This window comes from Lupinus angustifolius, chromosome LG09 (assembly GCF_001865875.1).
Source record: "Lupinus angustifolius cultivar Tanjil chromosome LG09, LupAngTanjil_v1.0, whole genome shotgun sequence".
NCBI lineage: Eukaryota > Viridiplantae > Streptophyta > Magnoliopsida > Fabales > Fabaceae > Lupinus > Lupinus angustifolius.
In genome coordinates, this window is record NC_032017.1 from 18,368,321 (window position 1) to 18,378,066 (window position 9,746).

Consider the following 9,746-nt stretch of genomic DNA (forward strand, 5'->3'; position numbering starts at 1 on the left):
TATATATATATATACTAATTTAAATATTTATACACGGTCAATGTATCATATACTATATAAATATTGATTAGTAAGATAGGGCAACAAACCGAACCATACGATGATACGGGTCGAGTACAAAAACAATTAAGTATCTGGACTTTGTAGTCGAACAAAATAATGTTTCATTATATTAAATAAGTACAAATATAATCTGGTTAAATCTAAAATATGGTATCAACATTAACAAAGTCGTCTCTATACCCGGCTCAAAGTAAACTTGAAGTTGGGTCAAACATACAGTACACAAATCAACTTTGAAAACAAACCGAAGGAGTAGAGAATGAACATTGGGCCCTCATTTGGATTGGACCTAAACACAAAAACACTCAGGTTTAGATGAGAACTCAAACAAATCAAAGGAGTACATAGTAATAGTATACAACAAAAATTTTAGTGAAGAGATTGATCATGTGGTATAAGGCTCTACTAAATATCAAAATAACAAAAATGTCAAGTGTTCAATTTATGTGAGCGACATTTATTGAGAGAACATATACATATATAAAAAAAGATTAATTCCTTACAAAAAATAAGATGATACCCTCAAAAGTACAAAAAATGAATATACAAAAAATACCATGATTGAGGTGGTGATCATCATCTCTATTTTGAATAATTGACAACTCAATCAATCAACAAAACTAAGCCACACACAGGTTTCATATAATTATATTTATTTTTATATTAAATCATGATATATAATAAAAGTATAAATCAGTTTATACCCAAATTAAGTTATATTGATTATGATAAATTTCACTTATATAATATTAATGATTATATTAATATAGAATAATAGTTTTTTGGTAAATAATATAACTTAATATGTAACTACGTTAGACTTATAAACATTTTATATGTCATAAAGTTTAACATATTCAGCTAGATCAATGTTGTTTGGACTAGAGTAAGTGGTGTAACTGATTCGAGTACATACTGGATATCAATCTGCTTTAAATCCTGGAAATTCAGCTGAACAGTTTAGAATTACTTTTAAACTAGTCGGACATTTTAGATATTACTTTTAAACCACTTCAAATTATTTATTATTAACTTCTAATTGACTGTTTTGCTAATATTAAAAAAGAACAAATGTGTTAAAATAAACTATAAATCAATAAACTATAAATCTTTGTCTATATAAACTATTATTTATTATTAACTTCTAATCCATATTTAATTATATAATATTTAGCTAGGTTAACCGATCAATTAAACTGGTTAGAACCTAAATGAGAATGAGGTAAATAGATAGAGCCTAATCCATTTAACATGAATCAAAGTGAGTGTTATAGGTCTAATAGGCTTGCCTAACATCCATTAGCAACAGAAAAATATTTATACCCTTCTCTCATCTCTTTGCCTCTCTTCTCTCAATTTCACACATCGCACTCTCTTCTCTTCCACAAACAACAAAACCCTATTTCCTTATTTCGCACTTTCATTCTCTCTCATTTTTCCATTCTCTATTCCTTTCTCAACCCCATTTTCCTCTTTGCACCTTCTCCTTCTGCATTAAAAGTTCTCTTCTTATTCTAACAACGCATTCTCTTTTTCGCGGTTATTCGTAAAACGCCGACGTTTCACTTTCATCTTCATCAATCACTGCATCGTCATTAGGGTTAAGATCGTTCACAATCCAATTTCCCTAAATCCAACCCTAAGTTCCTTTGATAGCGATACTCATCAATCACGTGCGTAAACTCGAGTTTTTTAATTTTTTATTTCCCGTTTTTGAATCGGTGTTCCATACTGAATACATCGTCGCCTTTAGGGCTCAATTGTTTTAATTTTGAATTTTAGGTTTATTTTATTTTTTGCACAATATCTATTGTTTTACCATTGCTGCAATAGTTGTGGTTTTGGACCGGGGTTCGATTTTTGCAATTGCTTTTATTTTACTCTCTCGTGGAGAGATGAGGCATCACTGAGTGATTTGTAGTATTCTGCAAATTCTTACTTTGGTTAAAAATGGAGTTATAGCGTAGACGAAGTTCTTCACTCATAACATTGTCTCGGGTTTCATGTTTGTTTGATTAGAGAAGGGTACAGGAAACTCTCTGTGTCTTGAGGGGTTTCGAAGGGCCCATTTAGTTAAGCATTTATTTTTTGGAGCATTTACGAGTGGGATAATTTTTTGATAATTTGAGAAGTATCATATTGTTAACATTGCATAGTTAACTGCTGGAGGATACGGATTTTGTAGCACGACTGCTGCTATTTCCATTTGGAAAAGACAGCTGATTCAAGATTAGTTTCAGCATCTGGGATAGAAGATGAGTTGTGCAAATTAGAGCGGGTAATTTTTCATAAAGTACCATACTGTGCTGTTCAATAATAGAGGCGAAGAGGTTTGCGTGCTCTTTCGTGTTAATTCTGATCATGTTCAGTGTTAGTCATGGAAAGAAGTGAACCTGCATTAGTTCCAGAATGGTTGAGAAGTGCTGGAAGTGTTGCTGGGTCTGGCCATTCAGCCCAACATTTTGCATCCTCATATACTAACACAGGTGCTTCGAATATTCTTTATGGATTATTTAAATGTTGTAATGTCACTTCAATTTATTCAGAATATATGTATGTTATCATATTGAAGAATCATATTCTGTTTTATTTGCATTCGCGTGTTTGAAAACTGGGAAGTGAAGTTCTATATGTTTTATGACTGTCTAATGCCCTTGAAAAATGAGAGAAATAATAACTACCTTACTACTGTTGTGTAGATACTTCTTCTGAGGCCCATCACACAAGGAATAGATCTTCTAAGACAAATACTGATTTTGATAGCTCTCATTCTTTGTTTTTTGAACGATCCTCCTCATTGAATTCTCGGAGGAGTACAATCAATGGTACTGCAAAACATCCCTACAGTAGTTTCAATAGAAATCATCGTGACAAGGAGCGTGATAGAGAGAAAGATAGATCCAATTTTGGAGTCCACTTGGGTCGTCAGAGTTCTGACCAACTGGCCACCCTCTTCTCTGCAAGGAAAGAGAGAGATATGTTGACACATTCTCGTTCAACGGTTTCCAGGAACCAGAGTGAAATTTTACCCCGTAGAGTTACAGTAGATACAAAATCTGGTGGCAGTGGAAACCAGAACTATGTAAATGGCATACTTTCTGGTGGTAATACTGGTAGTAGCATTCAGAAAGTTGTATTTGACAAGGATTTTCCCTCACTTGGGGTGGAAGAGAAACCTGAAATTGGGAGAGTTTCCTCTCCTGGTTTGGGTGCTACCGCTAGTCAAACTATACCTGTTGGAAGCTCAACTTTGATTGGAGGGGAGGGATGGACATCTGCTCTCGCAGAGGTACCTAACATAATTGGAAGCACTAGTACTGGATCTCTCACAGTGCAACAAACTGTTTCTATAGCTCCTGGGTCTGTAACTTCAAGTATGACACCTGGTCTTAATATGGCGGAAGCATTGGCACAGGCACCATCTCGAGCTCGTTCTGATCCTCAGGTAGTTGAGCTAGTTGCTTCCGTTACTGGCGTACTCATTCTCATTCTTTCAATACTAATGGTTTTATTTATTTCCGCGATCAGTTTGTAAGGCTTTAATCAATTGCAGGTGTTGGTTAAAACACAAAGGCTTGAAGAACTGGCTATTAAGCAGTCAAGACAGTTGATTCCAGTAACACCATCAACACCTAAGGCTTTGGTAAGAGAATTGGCTCGTGAAATATTTTTTATAAGCTGTCTGTTGCAAGCTTTGTTTAGTGTTAGCTTGTATATGGGAAGTTGATTTCTTATCATAAAACCTATGTTCTTGTGTAGCACATTTTATATCTAATCGCCATTTGTTTAATTTCTCTTACCACATTTCCATTATTGTGATTCCTTTTCATTGGTTTTTCATGCTTACTATTTTATATCTAATCGCCATTATGGATGTTTCTTTCTTGTTTCCAATAAAAGATTATGCTTTCTTTGATCTCAAGTCTCTAGTGGTTTTCTTGTCAGGTGCTGAATTCTTCTGAAAAATCAAAGCCAAAAACAGCTGTCAGAAATGCTGAGATGAACTTGGTTGCCAGGAGTGTGCTGCAGCAACAACCTTGTGCCTTGCAGCACATTGCTAGTCAATCTGTTCGCAGTTCTAATGCCAAAGTCGATGCTCCAAGGACAACTGGAAAGTTTACTGATCTTAAATCAGTGGTGTGGGAGAATGGTGTTTCCCCTACCTCCAAGGATATTTCAAATCCAACAAATCCATCTAACAGCAAACCAGGAAATCAACATGCTGTTGCTTCTGCACCTTCAAGGAACACCAATAACCTAAAGTGGCCAGCAGGTCGAAATCCTAGCTCTATGGATCTGAAATTAGGCTCTGCTTCGGACAAGAAACATTCCTTGTCTCAAGTAAAGAGTAGGAATGATTTCTTCAATCTTATTAAGATGAAAACATTGACGAATTCCTCTGCAATTATTCCAAATTCTGGTTCCTTGGGTTCATCCATGGTGGAGAAATCTGGTGAAGAAAATAGGGAAGTAGTTAGTCCTTCTGAAAGTTCTCGATCTCTTAGAAATGGTGGTGAAGTGACCAGCAATGGCAATTGTCATGCCCATGAAGAGGTTCCCAGATTTTCTGATAACGAAGATAAAGATTCAAGTCCCTCCGCTACTATATATCCTGACGAGGAAGAGGCTGCATTACTTCGTTCTCTTGGCTGGGAGGAGAATTCAGATGAGGGTGAAGAAGGCCTTACAGAAGAGGAGATCAATGCCTTCTATCAGGAGGTGATAAATCCTATCTTAATTTAGTTTTCTATTGATTCTATTTTGATCATTATAGTTCAAACCTGCTTAGTTTCCTCATGCATTGAGGTGAGATATTATGTTAATTTAATCTTTCTAATGTTAAAAAGCCTTGCTTTCTTAGAAGAATTGGGTTCAGAATTACTTTGTCAATCACACATAAAGTGATGTGTACATGGAAAAAGGACAGATGGAATTCTACAAATTGTACTATTGTAGGATACAGACAATTCATATACATCGTATATAAAGCTGTATCTAAGAAACAAGATTCATAGTGATAATATCTTAAATGTGTTGGAGCCTAAAAAAAAATAATTTAAAATCGGATGATGTTGTACTTATGTTGTACAAGTGTGAGTGTCTGACACATGTTTGAGTGATTTTTCTTGACCCACGGAATCCCATTGTTTCGGAACTTACTGTGAGTGGCAGCTGAGTAAAGTTTTGGAGTTATCAGTTCATGTTTGGCCAAGAGGTCATTATAGATGCTTGCTTATAATATGTTCAAAATGGTGTTGGTTTACTTATTCTTTATTGTCTTTTGTTTTTTTTAGTGCAAGAAATTGGGTCCTGCCACATTCAAGCTATCCCCTGGCATGCAGCCGTTGTCCAAGTTGTTGGAATCTTATGCATCAGCTGAACTGAGCTCATCTGATCCTGTCTCTGAAGCATGATGTAATTATTATTTTCAATCATAGTTATTTCCAAGCTTCAATTTTTTATGGCAGATGGTTAGTTCTATTCCCTTTTTTCCTATAAGAATGCTGGTGATTTATGAGTGAAAGAAGAGAGTGGGGAATTACATCTTTTGGGGTATTCTGTTCCATTACTTCTCTTTTAAGTGGGCTTGATTCTACAGGATAAACTTTCTGATGTTTTTGGTCAATTTTACAATAAAAAGGAAATTTAAAGTTTAATCTATTATAGAGCTTGGTGATATGATTTATTCTTGGGGGATGTATCTTGTTTCTTTGGGCATACCCCGGCTCACATTCTGCTAGTTTCTCATCCCACTGTAAAAAAATCATATAAACTAAATTGAGATACAAAAACAAAACAGATTCACTATCTTTAATTAATTTATTCGTTCCTTTTATATGTAAACCTGATGAGATGGCAATGGAATGCTATTGCTAGCTTACAAAATCAATAAATCACGAATGAAAATCAGACACAGTGAATGTATTTTTAATGACTTTCCAATACTGCAACTATGAAAAGAGAGGACCATCAAATCACCTACATTTAGACCTTCCAACCACCTCTATCATTCAGCACATGAATTTGGATGAAATAATAGTTAAACATTGGATGAAATTGTTTCTACCAATGATGGTTAAGTGTTGTTGGGAGATAAAAATTCACTCATCACCTAGAGAGGCATTAGAGTATAATACAATCTTTTCAAGTTTGGAATGTATGATACATTCTAACTTGTGGAAGATGTTAAATATATTTTTAGTTAGTTTTAGTAAGTTTTTATTTTCTATGCATAAATAGTTTACTTTCATTTAACCTAACATTCACTCATTTCATTTAATACTCAAATCCAATCATACAAAGAATGAAATTTTCTTTTTGTTCTTGATTCTTAACAGAAACAACACTACTAATCCTTAATCACCAAGTAATCATTTTGGAGTCGTTACATATGCCTTAGACCACTAGTATTACGATACCCTTTCAAAATATTAAAACATTACAAACATGTTAGTAATCCCTAATCATGAAGTAGATATCAAGAAGAGAAAACACTTTGTTAACCAATCAAAAGAATAAAAAACATGAAGAAAAAATCAAGAAGCCATAGAGATGTTAAAATATCAAAGAGGCGAATCGATGAGGCACTTGTGGCGATAGCGAGGGGGTGTGGATGACGATGAAGTACTTTGAAGTGATATAACCTCCACCTCTTAGGGTTTCTATTACTGGTGTGACTCTACGCCTCTCCTTTATATAGTTATGCATTTTCAATTTTCAAGTGTTCAACCTTATTTTTTAATGTATATCAATCATCCAGTCTAATAACTCGAGTTATCTTGGTTTTAACTCAGTTTGACTGAATTGAGCATCTAAATAAGGTCATCTAATTTTCTGAGTAAAACAGAGTCGTTGCACATTCTATCCACAATTGGATCAGTCGAACCGTTTGATCAGGTCAAACAACACTTGAAAAAACACATACGATGGACTAAGGTTTTAAAACTACAAAGAGGCCAAACCTAAAGTGACATTTCACGAAGTACAATTTCAAATAAATCTCTATATAGTGATTAATTTCTTACCCTTAAAAAGCTTTTGAGTATAAAATATACATGAAGTAAATGACCCAAATGTAATTAAATAACAACAATGGTTACCAAATCTAACATTGTCACACTAATAAGGAGGATAGCATGACTTAAAAAATGATTAAGAAAGAATAATCTGAATCTGAACATTATTAGGTATCATTTTCTTAAGAACATGAATTGAACAATCAACCTTTAAAGAAATCAAAGTAAACATATATGTCTTTGTTGTGATTCTCTTTACAAGAGAAGTATTGGCAATGCAAGTTGGACTAAACAAGCCTACTACTAAATCTACCCAAAAAATACAAATAATAGTAGTGCAAACAAATTTATACAGGGAATCCCCACTGTATCTAATTTTCATTCCTGATTGAATGACAATGTACAGCTAGCAATAACATTCCATTGCCATTTCTTCAGGTTTAAACATAAAAGGAATGAAGAACTAAATTACAGATAGTGATTCTTTGTCTTATATCTCAATATCGTTTATATGATTTTTGAAACTACAAGAATAAACCATATGATCAAGCTCTAAAATAAAGTAAACTTTAAATTTCCTTTTTTATTGTAAAATTGACCAAAAACATAGTTTGTCATGTAGAATCAAGCCCCACTTAAAATATTCCCCAACCCTACCAACTCTATAACTTTTTAACTAAAAATAGAATGGAAAATATATCCTGACATAGCAGGCACAATTGAGGCACATGTAGCTTATTACAATATTTGAAAAATGCAGGGTTCCAAACAAAACCTACTCTCTATTCTTTCTTTCCTAATTCATCAGCTTTCTTTTAGAAAAAAGAAAATTGAACTAACCACCTGCCGTAAAAAGGAAGGTTTCTTATCGAAAGTGGGACCTAATTTCATATCCATGGCGACATGCCTTCAACCTGCTGGGCATTTTAGGTTATTGGTGTTCCTTAAAGGTGCAGAAGCAGCAGTTTCTGAAGCAACAAAATGTTGCAGCTAGGTCTAGATGGAAGTTATGAGCATTACGTTCATGTATAACTTCCATACCAAGGTTAGCTCGGTTAATAATATCAGCTCAGATATTAATTACACGACCTTGACTATCAACTACATATTGGTTGAAATTGAAACCATTTAAGTTGAAAGCCATGGTGCTGATACCTAATGCGGTTAAACCAGATACCTACTACAGGCCAAACAACTAGAAAGAAATGTAAAGAACAAGAATTATTGAAACTAGCATATTTCCTGGTTTGCTGTTAGGATGATTTTTTGGATTTGAAACATCCTTGGAGGTCTGGGAAACCATTTTTCCCACACCACTAACTTAAGATCAGTAAACTTTCCATATGAATTTGGAGCATCAACTTTGGCTTTAGCACTGCAAACAGATTGACAAGCAATGTGCTTCATCTCAGCATTTCTAACAGCTGTTTTTGGCCTTGACTTTTCAGAAGAACTTAGCACCTGACAAGAAAGCCACTAGGGACAAGAAAAAAGCCTTGCTTTGTCAAAAGAAATGGGATCGAAACTACTTTGTCAATCAACTTTTACTATTGTAGGACATGGAAAAAAGACAGATGAAATTCTTCAAATTGTTCTATTGTAGGACATAGACACATCATATACAATGTATATAAAATTGTATCTAAGAAACAATGTTCATAGTCATAATATCTTAATTTTTAGTGCATGAGATTGGGCCATGCCACATTCAAGCTATCCCCTAGCATGCAACCACTATCCAAGTTGTTTGAATCTTATGCATCTAACTTGCAAGAAGCTTCTGCTGATCCCGGATCAGAAGCATGATGTACTTATTTTTTCAATCACTTATATCCAAGCTTCATTTTTTAAGACAAATGGTTAGTTCTATCTCCTTTTTTTCTGAAAGAAAGTTGATGATTTAGGAGTGAAAGAAAAGAGTGGGTTTTGATTGGAACCCTGCATTTTGCAAATATCACAATAAGCTACACGTGTCTCAATTCTGCTTGCTTTGTTAGGGTATATTTTCCATTCTATTTTGGGGGCTATTTTGTCTATAGTGGAAGGTGCTGGGAATTCCATCTTTTGGGTATTCTGATCCATTACTTCTCTTTTAAGTGGGCTTGACTCTACATGATAAAGTTTATGTATCTTGTTTCTTTGGTGATATCCTAGCTCACATTCTCGTAGTTTCTCGTAGCACTGTAAAAATCATATAAACGAAATTGAGATATAAGACAAAGAATCACTAACTGTAATTAATTTCTTTCCTTTTATATTATAGAGCTGAAGAAATGACAATGGAATGTTATTGCTAACTGTACAATGTCAATAAATCTGGAATGATAATCAGATAGTGGGAATTCACTATTAAATTTATTTACACTTCTATTATTATTTGTATTTTTTTGGTTAGATTTAGTAGTAGAATTATTTAATCCAACATACTTTGCCAATACTTCTCTGATTAAGAGAATCATAACAAAGACATCTCTTTCAATACTTCAGTTCATCTTCTTAAGAAAATGATGCCCCAATAATATTCAGATTCAGATTATTCGTTCTTAAGCATTTTCCAAGTCATACTATCCTCCTGATTAGTGTGGCAATGTTAGATTTGGTAACCTTTATTATTTGGAAAATTGCATTTGGTTCATTTACTTTATGTATATTTTATCCTTAAAAGAT

At 34.0% G+C, this 9,746-nt stretch overlaps 1 protein-coding gene across 1 annotated transcript; it reads left to right on the forward strand.

Moving 5' to 3' along the window:
* Positions 1,378 to 5,753, forward strand: LOC109356639. Its single transcript, XM_019600063.1, has 5 exons — positions 1,378 to 2,549; positions 2,763 to 3,508; positions 3,617 to 3,706; positions 4,009 to 4,782; positions 5,358 to 5,753. The coding sequence occupies exons 1-5, from the start codon at positions 2,441 to 2,443 to the stop codon at positions 5,475 to 5,477; spliced, it is 1,839 nt and encodes a 612-aa protein (XP_019455608.1). The 5' UTR covers positions 1,378 to 2,440; the 3' UTR covers positions 5,478 to 5,753.